Below are 15,226 nucleotides of genomic sequence, written 5' to 3'. Positions count from 1 at the left end.
TTTTTACATATTCATATCTACATGTATATACACAGAGGCTTCATAGAGGTGTTGTACCTGATCTTCTGGAGCCACTCTCACAGTTTGGGGGTCACAGCCCCTAATGTTCCTACTACCACTGGGATCACATTGCATTTCACCCTCCTCATCTGTTCTATCTGTTCTTTCAGCCCTTGGTACTTCTCAATCTTCTCATGCTCATTTTCCCTGATGTTACTATCTGCTGGGATTTCCACATCTATCACTAATATATATATATATATATATATATATATAAAGTGGGGGTTTAATGTGGGGTAGTTGGATCACTCTTAATGTAAAGGAACAACAGGATGGAGACGGATCACTTTCCTCTTCTCTACACTTCTCATCTACATCAGCAACACACACTTCCTGCTTCTCATGCTCATGTCACTGAACTAACCAATAAGAAGCCAGAAAGGCCTGAGACTCAGGTGAATGTGAAAGAACTACAGAGGCAGTTTCAACACATCAGTACTGTTCTTATGACGTAGATATTTAAATATGTAAACAATGAATGTGTAAACATAAATATGTAAATAACTTCCTGGTCAACATTATAAACAATTCTTTTGTAAATTCACTTAAACACATGAGTGAACTTAACTTTCAATCTTAAAGATATGATGTATTATTGTGAATATTATATTGAGATGTTTCAGATAATACAAGAGGCTCCGCTCATTCTCCTTGTACAGTCTTTCTGGCTGAAAGATACTGACATGACTTTAGGCCCAACCTGAGATCAATTAGCCAATCAGAGGCCAGTATGAGGCTGTCAGCTGACCTGGATCATGTCAGATATCAGGTGTTGTAACCACGTGCGTGAAGCTGCTCATGGCTGATCTGCTCAGTGAGGGGAGCAGCAGCTGGTCACATCTGTGTACATGGAGCACCCAGAGGAGACAGACACCCTGGTACACACACACACACACACACACACACTCTCCTGCTTCCACAAAGTGACATTAAACCATTCCACCCCTCTCGTGTCTCACCTACAGACGGACAGGATGCCGCTGGACGCAGGAGACACCGGGTACGGCAGCGTGGTGGGCCCCGGCCTTTTGGGCGGTGCGGGCGGCTCGGAGACGGCGCCGCTGCTCATCCCGGAGCCGGAACCGGAGCCGGCGGTGCGGTGGCAGCCCCTGAGCAAGGCGGAGCTGCAGGCCGTAGCAGGAGGCCCGTGGTGGAGGAGGCTGCGCTGTTACCTGGTGTTACTGTTCTGGATGGCCTGGCTCGCCATCCTGGCCACCTCCATCGCCATCATAGTGACGAGTCCCCGGCCCGTGGCCACTCCGCTGCGGTGGTGGCAGAAGTGTCTGTTCCACCAGCTGCAGCCCAACATGGGGGCGGAGGGGTCGGAGGGCATCAGTGGTGAGGAGACCAGGCTTAAAAACAAAAAAACTTTATTTACAATAACAAAACATTTCAAGAGGTCAATACAAAGACAGGATATGACACCACACACCAATAGAACAAATATAAACATAGTTTGGTTTAGCTTTAGTTCAGACTCGGGTCCATATTCATATATTTATTAAAAAAAATAATAAAATGAATAAATTCCAAACTGCAACAACTTTACAAATGATAAATAAATATTCACGGACTTTTGTTCCAGTGTCTCCAACAACAAGATGACTTTTTTGAGTCAGTTAATTGAAAAAATTATGTTTTCATAAAAGACAGACACCAACTTAGATTAAAAGAAAGAATAAAGGGCATTTTTTACACATCTTAGTGCTTTTTTTTAGAATATGATCTAAATCTCTATCTAATTTACTTTAAAAAATCACTAAAATGGTTGTCTTGCATTCATAAATTTGGACTTTTGTATAAACTATTTTGCCACAATTTGAGGAAACATTTTAACCATTAAAAAACTATATTTTAGATTTTACTTTTGCTTTAGCTCCAAGCAAAGTGTGCTGCTACATTTCTTACATATTGAAGATTCAATAAGTTTGACTGGTATGTCGTGTTGGAGGCATGGCGATTTCTCCAGATATACAGTATCTTATATTCATGCAGTGTCTTTTCAGAAAAACTTTATAGGCTGCAAGATACTTTTTTTAAGAGTTTGTTTTGACCTTTTTTGCAAACTTTTGCAAGAAAAAAAATTGGAGAATACTTAATTTTCAGTTTTGCAATCTGTAAATTTGATCCACACTCTTTGGCTTCAATTTTGGAGTTGTCAAGGCTTCTTGAGGCCTAGTGGGAATTCCCCAATTTCGTTTGCTCTGTAACGTTGCCAGTTTATAAACACTTATTAGTGGATTAGCGCTGACATTGAAAGACAACATTCATTCTGGCAGCAATGGGAATTTTCACAACTGCCAAACCAGTTCTCGATAACTGTAAGAAAACTTACCTCAGGGCCAAAGTCTTTCACACTTCAGATAGACCAGTCGCCAGAAGATCCCTATCTGACAGAAAAGTCATCGGTTTCCACAGAATTTCTACAAAAGCACTGATTTGTAAGAGGAAATGACCTGCTTGTGTTTCTTGACATCAGTTCTGCAGGACTGTGTGCGTGTGAATGAGAGTGCAAATGTTTGTCTATGATGTTGGCCCTGTTATACGCTGGGGACCTGCAGGATGTTTCTCGCCCAATGTCAGCAGGGATGGGCTCAAGCCCCCCCTATGACCCTTAAAAGATAAGGCGATATAGATAATTGAATGGATACATGGGTAAATATCACTAACTTTGTAATGTCTTCTGTCTCAAGCACTGTGTGAGCAGCTTCCTTACTTCAAGTCCCTGGGTATAGGGGCTCTAATCCTGGAGGGCCTGTTCCATAAAGAGCCGTCTCCTTTAAACGTCACTGCGACCGGTGGAAGTTTGGGGACGTTGCCTCAGATCCAACATCTGCTCGCAGAGAGCAACAAAGCAGGTGAGCAAAGCGACAACCTGCGTATGTCCACTCTGAGGTTTTTCCTGCCTGATTTGAGGATTCATGTTTTTATACTGGATTTGCAGGTCTCAAAGTGGTGTTAGACTTCTGTAAACTGGATCTATATGGAGCAGGAAATAAACCAACAAACCTCTCAGCCCCGGTCGAGGTGAAACCCACTCTCTGCTCAGGCTACTATTCATGTGAAGTTCTCAGATATGCTCGATTTCTCAAACATGACCTTATTATTTCCACAGAATTCACTGCAGTTCTGGTTGGAGCAGGGTGTGGCAGGATTTGCCATCTGTGATACAGATGCAGCATATTCAGAAAAGGTCAACTGATGGTTGATTAATGTTTTTGAAATTCCTTATAAGCAGCAGCATTTCCTATAAAATATTTACATTTCAGATTCTGCTGGAGTGGAGAGGTCTCTTCAGGGAGTTTAGCACTCAGGAGGAGGAGGAGAGGTATTGCGTGTGTGTGCAGATGTGGACAGATGTGTTGTCCTTAAATGACGAGGTAATTGTAAGTGTGCGTCTCTTCAGGATTGTGGTGGTGAAACAAACGCAAGACTTCCTGCCAGCTCTGAGAAACACGACACTGGTAGATGTGGTCATGAGGTCAATTCTGCCATCGTCACAACAGCCCCTGTCTGCACAGGAAGTAGCCAACGCTATAGAGACGCACCTGCTAACAAGAGAAGAGGATACATGGCCGAGCTGGACAGTAAGAGACTTGCATTCTACAGTCAGTGGGCAGTTTATTAGGTACACCTAGCTGAAACTAATACAATACAATAGTCTAACGTTGAGTTACTATTAGTTGAACTGCACGTGTGATGTCAACATGAGACTAAAAAACACTCATCTCTTTATATAATGTAAAACAGTATAACGGCACCAAATTGTCATGTGAAAAACTTCACTGTGGCTATATTTGTCAATTAAACATTTTGCCAATTAAATATTTTATTTAGCAGAAATTTTCAATTTGCAGGCACGCAACCTTGAATATTGATCAGATTTATTCATGGTGTAACTTTTCGTCAATTCAATTTTGCACCTGAAAAATTGCAAAAAAGTAGATTGTGCAATGTACACTGTAAAACCTGACAAGTTAGGTCAACTCAAACTGTTTGCTGAAACTGATTGCCTTGTACCATTTAAGTTTATTAACTCAAACAATTTAAAATCTACAAATTATTTGATTTAAGCAAAAGTAACTCAAATATTTATTGATGAGGCAACTTGGGTAAATAAAGTTAATATTGCCAATCCCTATAAGTTACCTGAACTTAAGTCTATTTAGTATTCTATAGTCATATGCAGTATTTACCCAAACTTATTTACAATGTGTTGACAGAATGTTAGTGAATTAAGTAAGACTAACTTAAATGAACCTTCTTTGTACAAATGTTACCACTTAAGTTAAATTGACTTAGTTGTCTTCCATTTAAGAAAAGTATTACATTGTAGTTGTGATGACTTAAAACTTTATTATGGCTACTCAGTTCATTTGATGAAACTGATTGCCTTAAACCTGTTAAGCTCTATTAACTCAAAATAAAAACACCCACATGACTCAGCTTGAGCAATTTATTTTGTTGTTCACATCTCAATGCAACCAGCTGCTGAAATTCAAAGAAATATCTCTCAGATTTTTCACATATGCAATCTTAAAGGCTACAGCAGACTAAGCACATTCTTATGCCCATAACGATCAACTGTATAACATAAAGCAGGGCATATTTTAAGTTAACAGTTTAAAGGTATAGTTCACCCAAAGTGTCAGTAGCTGACAAAAGAAAACATTTTTAACGTCAACATTTGGATTCCCTTGGATTCCGTGCCAATATTGTTTTACAATGAAGCTGTTGAATTAAATGTCGTATACATTAACATTTATATGCTGGAATTAACAATGAAAATGAGGCTCATATAAAAAGCATATAAATAAAAATTCAACATATTTCCATGTGGTAAAGAGAAGTGAGAACACCACAGAAGCAATCCAAGAATATGACCTATTTTAACACACAAATCAGAGGTGCCATAGTTTACTGTATATACATGTCATTAGCTACCAGTATTTGGCATGCAAGCAAAAAACAATGCTGACATTCAACATTAAAAGCTACTGACAACCTACTCCAGCTCATTTCTCAAGGACTGTAACTTAGGTTTGAGCTGCTTTCTCCCATCGTCAAGATTTAGCAGGACAACCTGGATGAACTCAAAGAAGCCACTCAGCTTCTCAGGGTAGCTCAAATGTAGAGCATAGATCAGTCCAAACAAAATTACCAGTGAATCAGTCCAAGATCTGTGAGACATTACAACCTGATCTTCGAGGACGATTGACACATGGTGAGTTTCAAAGGGAACTCCTGCAGGCACCTCCGCTTCATCCACCACTGCCACCAGAGCCACTGCTCCCTCCTGGGTTGCCTCCAACTCATCCTGAAAAGGGAATACATGTCCAGTGTGGTTGAGTGTACTTTTACAAACCATATAATATGATTGCTGTGAAAAAGGTTAATTCATTAGTTCTTCTATGTGGTGCACCAATACCTTCCATGAGTGCAAGATTTTTTAGGTGGATCATTACCTTTGAGTTGTATATATAGTGAGGGCAGAGTTCTGGATTGGGTATGAATTTGTTGCTTATATTTTGCTCAAAATAGCTGATTAAGTCATTAGTTACAGATAAAGTTTCAAGACGTAACCACTTTGACATTTGTGAATTAGAGAAGCACAAAAATACACCATCCACAGAGATGAGAAGGGATGAGTAAGGAGCCAAATCTTATTTTACAAATTTGTATCCCAAACTTGGGAGCAGATAATCTGTTAAATTAGTTTCTGTACTTGATGACATGTGATTTTTAAGCAAATTTTTTAAGATTTCTGTTACCTGAACCCAACCCCTGAATGATAGCTATCAAAAAATGACTCACATATTATGTTCTTTTTAAAAGTTGGTGTATGTAATCATTCCTCCTGCATACTGCACTGCCTGGCTAGGGCATATGTTATGACTGAACAAATACAAAAAAATCTTTGGAAATAGATGAAGATATTAAAATATTATTAAGTTAAAATTCACTCATTATCTACTCACCACTATGCTGATGGCGGGGTGGGTGAAGTTTTGAGTCCAAAACAAACCTTGTGTTTTAGGGGTGAACAGCGTTGCAGCCAATTCCAACACAATTGAACTAACTCAAACAGAAAAAAAACTGAAATGCCTCCATAATGCTCCTGTGGGGTCATCCAAGTGTCCGTAAGCCCGGACATTCAAATTCAAGTCGAGACGGCGTCATTTACACCTTGTTTTCTGGAGGTAGTGATGCTAACGCGCACCCCGTGCATACCCTTTGGCTGTTAGCTTGTGTGCAGTGTTTGCTTGCAAACGTGAACACGGCTCCAAAAGAGGATATCATGGACATTTAGGCTAAAAACATGGTTTAAATGAAGCCGTTTCAAATCAAATTTGAATGTACGGGCTTATGGACACTTGGATGACACCACACGCATAGTATGGAGGCATGTTAAGGTTTTTTTTTACATTTGAAGAACTGATCACCAGTTACTTCAATTGTGTTGGATTTAGCTGCAACACTGTTTGCCCCTGAAACTCCTAAAGTGTTTTCCGGACTCAAACACTTCACCCACCCCTCCATCGGCATAGTGGTGAGTAGATAATGAGGTTTTGGTGAAAAAGCTGTGGAAATGGAAAAGAATTCAAACATACCTTGCAAGTTTTGAAGACCTCTGATGAATCCTCCTTTAAGTAGAGTGGTAGGCCGGCCAGGGCTGTCGTTCGAGCTGCAGTGATGTTGTTCTTGTCCTGTTGAACAAACATACACAGGTTATGCATAGATGGATGTTGGGGCATCCTGTTCACATTCAACATTATGTAATACACAAAAAATATTTTACCTGAACATTATATGCCATTATAACCTCTTCCATCTTCTCGGCAAAACTTCCAGTCTTCTTCTTTTTGTAGAGCTTTAGCAGCAGTGGTGTGTACTTGTCAAGGGCAGCATAGAAGGAATGTGGCAGATTTTGATTGGTGATCCTGTGGAATTCAGTGTAGAGCTGCATGGAAAACAACAGCATAGGACAGACAAATAGACATATTATATTAAACAACTCAAGCTCATTTTTCCAGATCAAGTAGTGTTTTGTCAATTAATTGCTCTTTTTTTAATTGTTTACTCACTTGGGCTTCAGAAAAGAGTCCAGGCCATCTGTCTTTTAGTTCAGCAATGGGAGGACCTGAATTCACAATTTCTTCGCGCCTTAGTGCAAAGGTACGCTGCATGAGTTGGTGGATGAGAACCGTGTCTCTTTCAATCGATGTCCTCTTGAACTGCTCCACCATCTCAAGCCTCATGGTCTCCAATGTGTCCTTAGTTTCTCCCAGTGGATAATTAGGAAGGAAGTTGACTTCCCCTCTTCTGGGTCTTTTGATGTTGGCCCTGGATGCTGCACCCTCTGGATTAGACCTGCTGCGCTTTCCTGCATTCATAGCCACTTCCTTTATGCCAGCCCTGCTCAGTTTTGTCCTGTAGTTGCCCATTTTGAAGCGCAAACTGTTCTTCCAACCCTCGTACCCCGTTTTGGAACCATTTTCTTTCAGACAGGGGTGTTTGCTCACCAGAGCCTCAGCAGCCTTGACTATCTCTTTGGTACTAGGATATGCTTTATGTTTATATATTTCAGCAGCCATTGCATCTAATATGTTGTGTTTTTGATCCCTGATCAACCTGAGAGTTTTTCCCTCCTGCACATATGCAGAGTTGCCCTCTCTTAGAGCATACTCCACCTCATATGAGAATGTTGGAACAACAAATATCTCTGGCCATCGACAAAGACGCTCTGGTGAATCTGTGTTATCAGACAGGAACACTGTGTCATCTGTGCTGGTTGAACTAATATCTAAATCAACAAATCTAACTATCTTAATGGTTGCCTTGGATGGAAGGTCCTCTATTTTAACTAAATTACAGAGAGCATTGTCAAACTCTGGGTCTTGGAACTGAAGGCGAAAGTCATAGGCCAGGTTCAACTTGTTTTTCACCTCCAATATGAGGGCATTTACAGTCTCAGGACGAGAGGGCAAAATAAGCCTTTCAGCGTTGATATCATCTAGGATGACCCTTAGTTTTAGGACAGCATTCGGATCCATTTACGCTGTATTAGGAAGACCTGTAACACAAAACACAAATAGTTACTTGTACCTGGCTCTCTGTTTTTTACTAGCTGAATAGACCACCCACAAGAATCTGTACATTAGCTGCTCACTTTTCTGCTGCTCTTCAATTTAACTTTCCCAAAATATTGAAAATGGACTGGTTAAATATTTTACAACAGAGCATGGTATAATTGGAACAATGCAATCTTAAGCTAATTATTCAACTTATTCACAAATATAACTAACCATTATACAGTAATGATATACTCCAACACATAGTACCTTACCGGAAAAATGGCTGAGGAAGGCTGCTTGCCGTTGTGCTGCTCCTTTACTCAGACACTGGAATGAAATGTTTAGTTGTCAGAATAAGCTTGCCTGAAACTTTGTAGGCAACCTGTGGCATTTGATCAGTTAGCTGACACACAGATTTCACTGTATGGCCCTCCATGCTTTTATGATCTGTTAGCTCATAGGACCGTAAATGTTCAATATACCAGGTCTCATAGTCTTTCAGAAGAAAGAAGATGTTATTTCTGATTAGTAATATGTTTCTGATCTCTTTAAACTCAGGCAATGCGGCATGTGTCCCAGTGCAAACAAACATGCTCGCCACAAAAGTTGTGCCTTCAATGGTTACCTGTTTTGTGCCGTATACACAGCTGCTGTCTGTGATGCTCGATATTAATGCATGTGTATCAGTAGGCAGTGACTCAACATAGATAGACTCCACTTTTGAAGTTTGTACTTGTGGCTTGAAAAACCTTGGAGATGCCAAATAGAATGCCATCATGTTTTGGTGTCTCTCTGCCAAAGTTTTCAACACATTTTTGTAGTTATGAGTGTCATGAATAACTTTCTTGAAAACTTTGTGCTTCCCCTCAAATCTCATTGTCCAGAGATGCACCAGAGGACCAAAGCACTTAATGAGATGAGGATAATGCTCTATGTAATGATGCTTTGGGCGTAATCGTAAGCTAGGAAGGACTTCCTGAAGCAGCTGCCTGTGATCTGAAATCTTACACGCCAAGTACTGAATAGTATCATCACTGAAATTATGAGACATAGCAAGCTCAACAATATCTTTTAAGTCCATTAGCACTTCCCAGAATTTGTCCCCTTCTGGGACTCTGGAGCCAATGAGAATAGGAAGCAATCGAATCAGAGTGTGATTCTCATGCCCATTCCCCCCAACTGTTCCTCTCTTAGCAAAATTTTGAGGAATCGGGTGAGGGCGGTCAACCTTGTCAGAATGTTGGAAGGGAAAGGACAGTATTGCCCTATTCAACTCTTCCAAAGTGAAGTATTTTTTTGTGATCAAACCTTTCAAACAATGTGCCAACTCCACAGGAACCACACCCTCAAACAGGTCATGTAGGATGTCAGGTGGAAATCCAGTGACAGGATGGAAATAAGAGAGATGGTCAGAGAGAACACAACTGCGTTTTACACCGCAACTGTCTCCATTGTCATTGTTCTGTATTTCTTGAACATGGTTATCATGCAGATCTTTGGTTCTCATCTCAAAACTACCAGAGACTGCATCTGACATTTGCAATTCTGTCTGGGTGGCAAGACAAAACCTGCAGAAATATGTAGACCTGAAACACTCACTGAAACCAGCTAGCCCATGGGCAGCAAGGTTATCAGCCACAACAGAGTAGACTGTGCCTTTGAGGCAGTCACCAAATGTTTCAATGTAGACACCAGCTTCTTCAAGAGTTTTTAGGTCACTCAAGAGGGGTGCAAATGTTTTTGCATATCCAAACTTCCTTACATCATTTGAATTGCACAATAGAGCCAGTTGAGTAGTGTGGAGGGCTGAGCGGTACTTTACTGGCAGGTTAGCTAATGTCCAATAAACTGCACAGACTTTGTGTATTTTTTTTGATGTTCCTAGAGGGTTTGCAATTTCAAAATCATCAACATAGAGAATTATTGATAATTTCTGACCCTCATCAGAAAGAAGCAGATTTTCCTTGTAGTATGAGCCATCACAGTATGATGAATAATGCCCAGGCAACTGTGCAGTAGTTTCTTTGACTTTCTCAAGTACATCTGTTTTTTTCAACAACTGCTGCAAAGATGTGAGAATGGGCACATACATAAAGGTATGCTGGGACGACTCAATAAGGTACTCTACAGGCTTAACAAATGGAAACGTCTCCTCATAATATGATTTTCGTCTCTTGGCTGTGGACAGTGGTCCTTCAGATGTAACTGATTTGTGCAAAACATTACTATCTGAAACTGCCTGCACAATGTCATTTACAAGTGTGTCAGTAACAGGGCAGTTATGTTTTTCTAATATCTTTGTTACCGATTTTCTGATAACAGGTTCTGAAAGTGAAAACAACTGATCCATATGCTCAATGATTTCCTGTGTTGCCCTCTGTGATACATGGAGAATGGTTTGCATTTTCAAGAAGAAGGCAGCCAGGTTGTACTGTAACTGCTCTGCTAACCCTTCATTGCTTCTGTCTGACACAGTGGCAGTTTCATTTTCATCTGAAAACTGAACTGGATCCTGTTCAATGTCACTATACTGACAAACATTTGAAACAGTTTCCACCACAACTTCTACATTGTAGTCTGACACATGTTGGTGTTCTCTGCATTTGTGGGCATTATATGTGGAGTAAACATTTGTTTTAAACTTGCAGGCCCTGAAAGGACATGGCACTATTTCTTTCCGTCTTAAATGCCCCCTTAGGTGTATAAACATGTCCCTCTCAACAAATGGTTGCTTAAAATCACACACAGGGCAATGAAATGCCCTCTGAATACCGTCTTCACCTACCACTTTTTTCTCTGAATGTGTTCTTGACAAATGTACCTTTAGTGAATTAAAAGTACTAAATGTACACAAACAGTTGTTATACAGGCACGGTAAAGGTGAAATTGTGGAATACTGGCCATGATACAGTCTGTAATGTCTCAATAACTGTATTTGTAGGGCAGTAGAAAAATCACACAATTTACATTTCCACATGGTTTGCTCTCCTTAAAACAACTGACCTTTAGGCAGTAGAACTCTAAGTCTCGGCAGAAACTTTGATTTTGGTTGTAGTCTTCACACACCTGCCACTTTTCCACAATGACCGTTAACAAGGTGGAGCCTGAAAGCACCATGCCAAGCTAACATGTTTCCACCGCCATTCTCTTTCTCATTCTGTGCTTTTAAAATAGTTGAACAGTTATTACCTTAACGTTACCGAACTTAGCGAACTATAACTGGAGCTTGACCGAACACTTTCACAAACTTACTAATGTTAACTCAACAACTGCCAACTTTAGCTACACGACGTTTGACCGTTAACTTTTGAACGTTTTTCAGAAGCGGGAATTGGCCGCGCTTCAAGCTAGCGCCGTTTACCGAACTCATTAGCAAGTTTCAGCGGTCAGACATTGTTCTTGTATATTTAAAAAACCAAGCAATAAAGGAACAACGTTACCTTGCGTGGAAGAAGTATCGTCGCGGGGTTCTCGGTCAGCAGTGAAGTTTGTCCAGCAAAAAACTCTTCGCGCCGATCTTTTCCATCACTCCGGTGCCGAGTGCAAACCTGGTGCTGACCGGTTCGAACCGGTTCCGCCCTCCGTCCCCCTCGGTACCGTGTGCGACAGCAGGTGAACGGTTACCGGTTGTGAGCAGACTTACGTGAAGTTGACGCAGAAAGTTGAATGAGTCTGTAAAAGCTCAAATAGCTTTTCTAAATATCTGACACAGTTTACCCCCGGGCCTCGCTGTCTGCGTTACTGGTGTAAATTGGCCGTAGATCCGCTTTACCTCAGCGCCAGGTCATCAGGTTAAAGCACTCACTTTTTCCTGTGCCCACTTCAGAGTAAAAGCACTCTCGCGTTTCTGTTGACTGAATCGATTCATTTATTTTAATAAGGTTTTATTGTTGCAGGAGCGGAAGATGCACGGACTCATAACGTAGAGTCTTGACGTTTTCTTGCGTATAGATCCGTGCTTTTATTCGAGGAAATACTAGGAACCCGCAGCCGTGACACGCAGGAAATATGGTCCGGACTATAAAATACGATAATGATTTGGGCTGGAAAATCGTTTAGAAATCACAAACAGAAGTTGACCCCACAGTGATGTAATCGCCCCATCCTTCAACACTCCAAAATATTAAAAGATTTATAAGACAAGGAAAATAAAACAATATATTCTCATAGTTGAGAAGCTGAATTTATGAAACAATTGTCATTTGTACTTTCAAATGTACATATGCTACACGATGAATCACGTATCATATTAGTTGGCAATTCATTTTCTGTCAATCAAGTTGTTAAAAATACCTGCTTGTACGTAATGTAATTAACATCCTCACTTAGGTTCCACTTTGGAGGATTATTAAAGATGATCTGGATGCATACTTATCCACAATATGATGATTTATTAAAAAAAACAAAAATACAATTTAAAATCCTAAGACATAGGAAAATAGCAGCCCATGGGAATTGCATTTTTTGTAATAGTATAAAATCAACTTAAAGAAAACGAGTCAATGAAACAAATTGAATTATGTCACCAGTACTTAAAATGATCTACGAATTTAAGCGCACTCAAAATAACTAAGTTATTACTTCAATAATTTACTTTTGAGTTATGTTAAATTATTGATAATTAGTGGCCTCAACTTTTTTTGAGAATTGAGTTATTGTAACTTACTTCATTTAGTAAGATGTACTGTTAGGTTTTACAGTGTATTTGAGGTTTTGCACAGATTTACTGGATGTGAACTCTGCATAAGTTGAACATACTGAAATTAGGGCAGCAACCAACGGTTCAGTTCATTATCAATAATCTGATTACTTTATTGATTTAATTGTTTTTGTGGGTCAGTTTGACTATGAGGCGATATATTCAAATACCATTTTTTGTTCCATTAACAGTCTAAAATCCAAATATTTAACATGCTAACAAACACATGACCAAACTGGGAGTTTAAAACTAAATTTGTGTTTGGAAATTAAAAGTTGCCTGTGAGAAAATTAGGACAGTTTTGTAATCGTCTTTATTGTTATAGTTTTAACTGAATCACATGTATAATTTAGTATATAATTCCATTGTCCTTTGGTTTAGACATAGTGTTATTATTATAACTGTGTTTCTGCAGATCGGAGGAGAAGCGCCTCATGAGCTAAAGAATTTACTCCTGGTGTTGATGATGACTCTGCCAGGATCACCCACAGTCCAGTATGATGAGGACATCGACCAAACACAGGTAAACAAACAGACAAACAAACACCATTTTAAGAGTTGCTGATACCAAATAAAAGTTTTCTGCCACAGAATGGGTCTCTGAACATTGGCTCATCACACAGACAGAAGAATGAACCATCAGACACCAATACAGTGAGTAATAAAACCAGCGTTCCCTCTACAAATACCTCTGTCTTATCCGCCGTGACTTGTTAAACAAATGAGTCATAGAAAGCTGCACTTGGAGAAACAAAGGATCGCTTGAGTTAATATTTAACTTTCTGACACCATCCCTCTCTCAGGAGAAGGAGAAGGCGAGGCGTGCAGCCGTGGCTCTTTTTACTTCGCTCAGTAACTCCAGAGCCAGAGAGGAAGCTCTTCTGTACGGCAGCTTCACCTTCCTCCCCTTCAACACCTCCACCAACTCTTCCTCCTCATCCTCCTCCAACTCCACTCTCGCCTCTCCTTCATCTCCCACCATCCTGGCCTTCCTGCGATCCTGGGGCTGCGTCCACTTCCTCGTTCTGCTCAACCTCTGGCCTGAGATTCACGCTCTGGATCCGGCCTGGGCCCCGAGTCTGCCCGAGGCCGGAGTGTTTGTGTCCAGCACAGGAATGAACCGCCTGGGGTCGACGTCGCTCTACACGCTGGAACTGCAGCCCCACGAGGCCATCGTCATCAAACTGTTTGAGGGAGGAAGTTACTCCTAAATGCTGGGAGTTTTCTTTTCACAGAATAGGTTCTCAATGCCAGAGATACCTGCAAATAAAATATTGAACGTGTATTCTGTGTTTCCCATTATTTCTTATTTTCACAGCATAGGTCCAATTTGTGCCGACCAGTTTTTGTGTGTTAAGCACGGTAGTAAAGACAAAAAGTCTGAACTCCAGAGGTAATAATAATTTCCTCCAGAGTCACAATAGACAAGCTGTGTAATACCAGAGGAACTCTGAAATGGTTAATTTATAACAATAATAACCAGCATTTTTTTTTGTTTAGCACTTCTTGAAAAGGATTCAAAATGCTTCACAAGAGAGTAAAACAATAGAATTAAAAAAAACTTAAATTTGTCATTAAATGTCATTGAAACACATCAACATTCACCCAGGCTGATGAAGGCTTTCTTTAAAAAAAAGAAAAAACTATTTAAGAGGGACTTTCAAAGCAGTAACAGATGTAGCTGATCTCAAATGCTAAGTCATTCCAGCAGCTGGAACAGCAAAAGCACGACAGCCTCCGGTCTCCAGTCTCCAATCAGGCTCTGGGAACTACCAGAAGACGATCAGCTGGTCTAAGATGGCATTGTGGTCTGGTTGTGTAAAGCTTTAAAAGTCGTCATTGTAACTAAATATTAACATGTGGCCTGGGTGATAAAGTGAAAACCCTCTGCAGTGGCACCACAATCACTCACTTGGGACAATGTTTTGTTCTCACTTCTCTGCAGATGAAGCTTCGCAGTGATTTACAGAGTCTTCACAAAATCCTTTCTGCCACTTTATTATGAAGGACAAGATATATATAAAGTAACAAGATCTATAAAGTATAAATAACTAAATGCAGAGATAACTTAAATGAATAGAAGAAATAAAAGCGTGTGATGGAAAAGGCTTTTTATATTTCTATATTTATTAAAACAAAAAGATTGAGTACTTCATTCTGTTAAGAGTAATTGCCTGTGGTGTAACTTTAGAAGGTGTACACTGGTTAACCACACAGTGGCGCTACAGCAATGGTCTCTGCTCTGTTGCTCTGACAAGATCTAAACTCTTATGAGACTAGGATGTCAATATTTAACTAATCATGGCAAACCAATACAAATACATACAATTATACGGTTTGCATAAGCTGTCATCATTTGGCTCTTGAATTTGTTATTGCTAATATTACACGT

General features: G+C 40.1%; 2 protein-coding genes across 3 annotated transcripts; one reads left to right on the top strand and one right to left on the bottom strand.

Annotated features, from left to right (window-relative positions):
* The first annotated feature begins 814 nt into the window (after positions 1-814).
* Positions 815-14,117, top strand: LOC117773189 (4F2 cell-surface antigen heavy chain). The gene is made up of 10 exons (XM_034604903.1): positions 815-938; positions 1,026-1,398; positions 2,754-2,918; positions 3,005-3,087; positions 3,176-3,253; positions 3,330-3,388; positions 3,467-3,647; positions 13,250-13,357; positions 13,426-13,488; positions 13,638-14,117. Exons 1-10 carry the CDS (start codon positions 909-911, stop codon positions 14,043-14,045), a joined length of 1,548 nt encoding a protein of 515 aa, XP_034460794.1. The 5' UTR covers positions 815-908; the 3' UTR covers positions 14,046-14,117.
* LOC117773190 (sterile alpha motif domain-containing protein 3-like) lies at positions 4,503-11,717 on the bottom strand. Of its 2 annotated transcripts, none has more exons than XM_034604904.1 (6): positions 11,576-11,717; positions 8,408-8,462; positions 7,146-8,134; positions 6,860-7,021; positions 6,672-6,767; positions 4,503-5,377 (listed from the first exon to the last, which is right to left on the bottom strand). In XM_034604904.1, exons 3-6 carry the CDS (start codon positions 8,112-8,114, stop codon positions 5,066-5,068), a joined length of 1,539 nt encoding a protein of 512 aa, XP_034460795.1. In that variant the 5' UTR covers positions 8,115-8,134; positions 8,408-8,462; positions 11,576-11,717; the 3' UTR covers positions 4,503-5,065. The 2 variants fall into 2 exon arrangements, with proteins under 2 accessions (XP_034460795.1, XP_034460796.1); XM_034604905.1 differs by lacking the exon at positions 11,576-11,717 and adding an exon at positions 9,444-10,283.
* Positions 14,118-15,226: the final 1,109 nt, after the last annotated feature.

This window comes from Hippoglossus hippoglossus, chromosome 13 (genome assembly GCF_009819705.1).
Source record: "Hippoglossus hippoglossus isolate fHipHip1 chromosome 13, fHipHip1.pri, whole genome shotgun sequence".
Taxonomy (NCBI): domain Eukaryota; kingdom Metazoa; phylum Chordata; class Actinopteri; order Pleuronectiformes; family Pleuronectidae; genus Hippoglossus; species Hippoglossus hippoglossus.
This window is presented reverse-complemented; position numbering and strand designations above follow the sequence as displayed.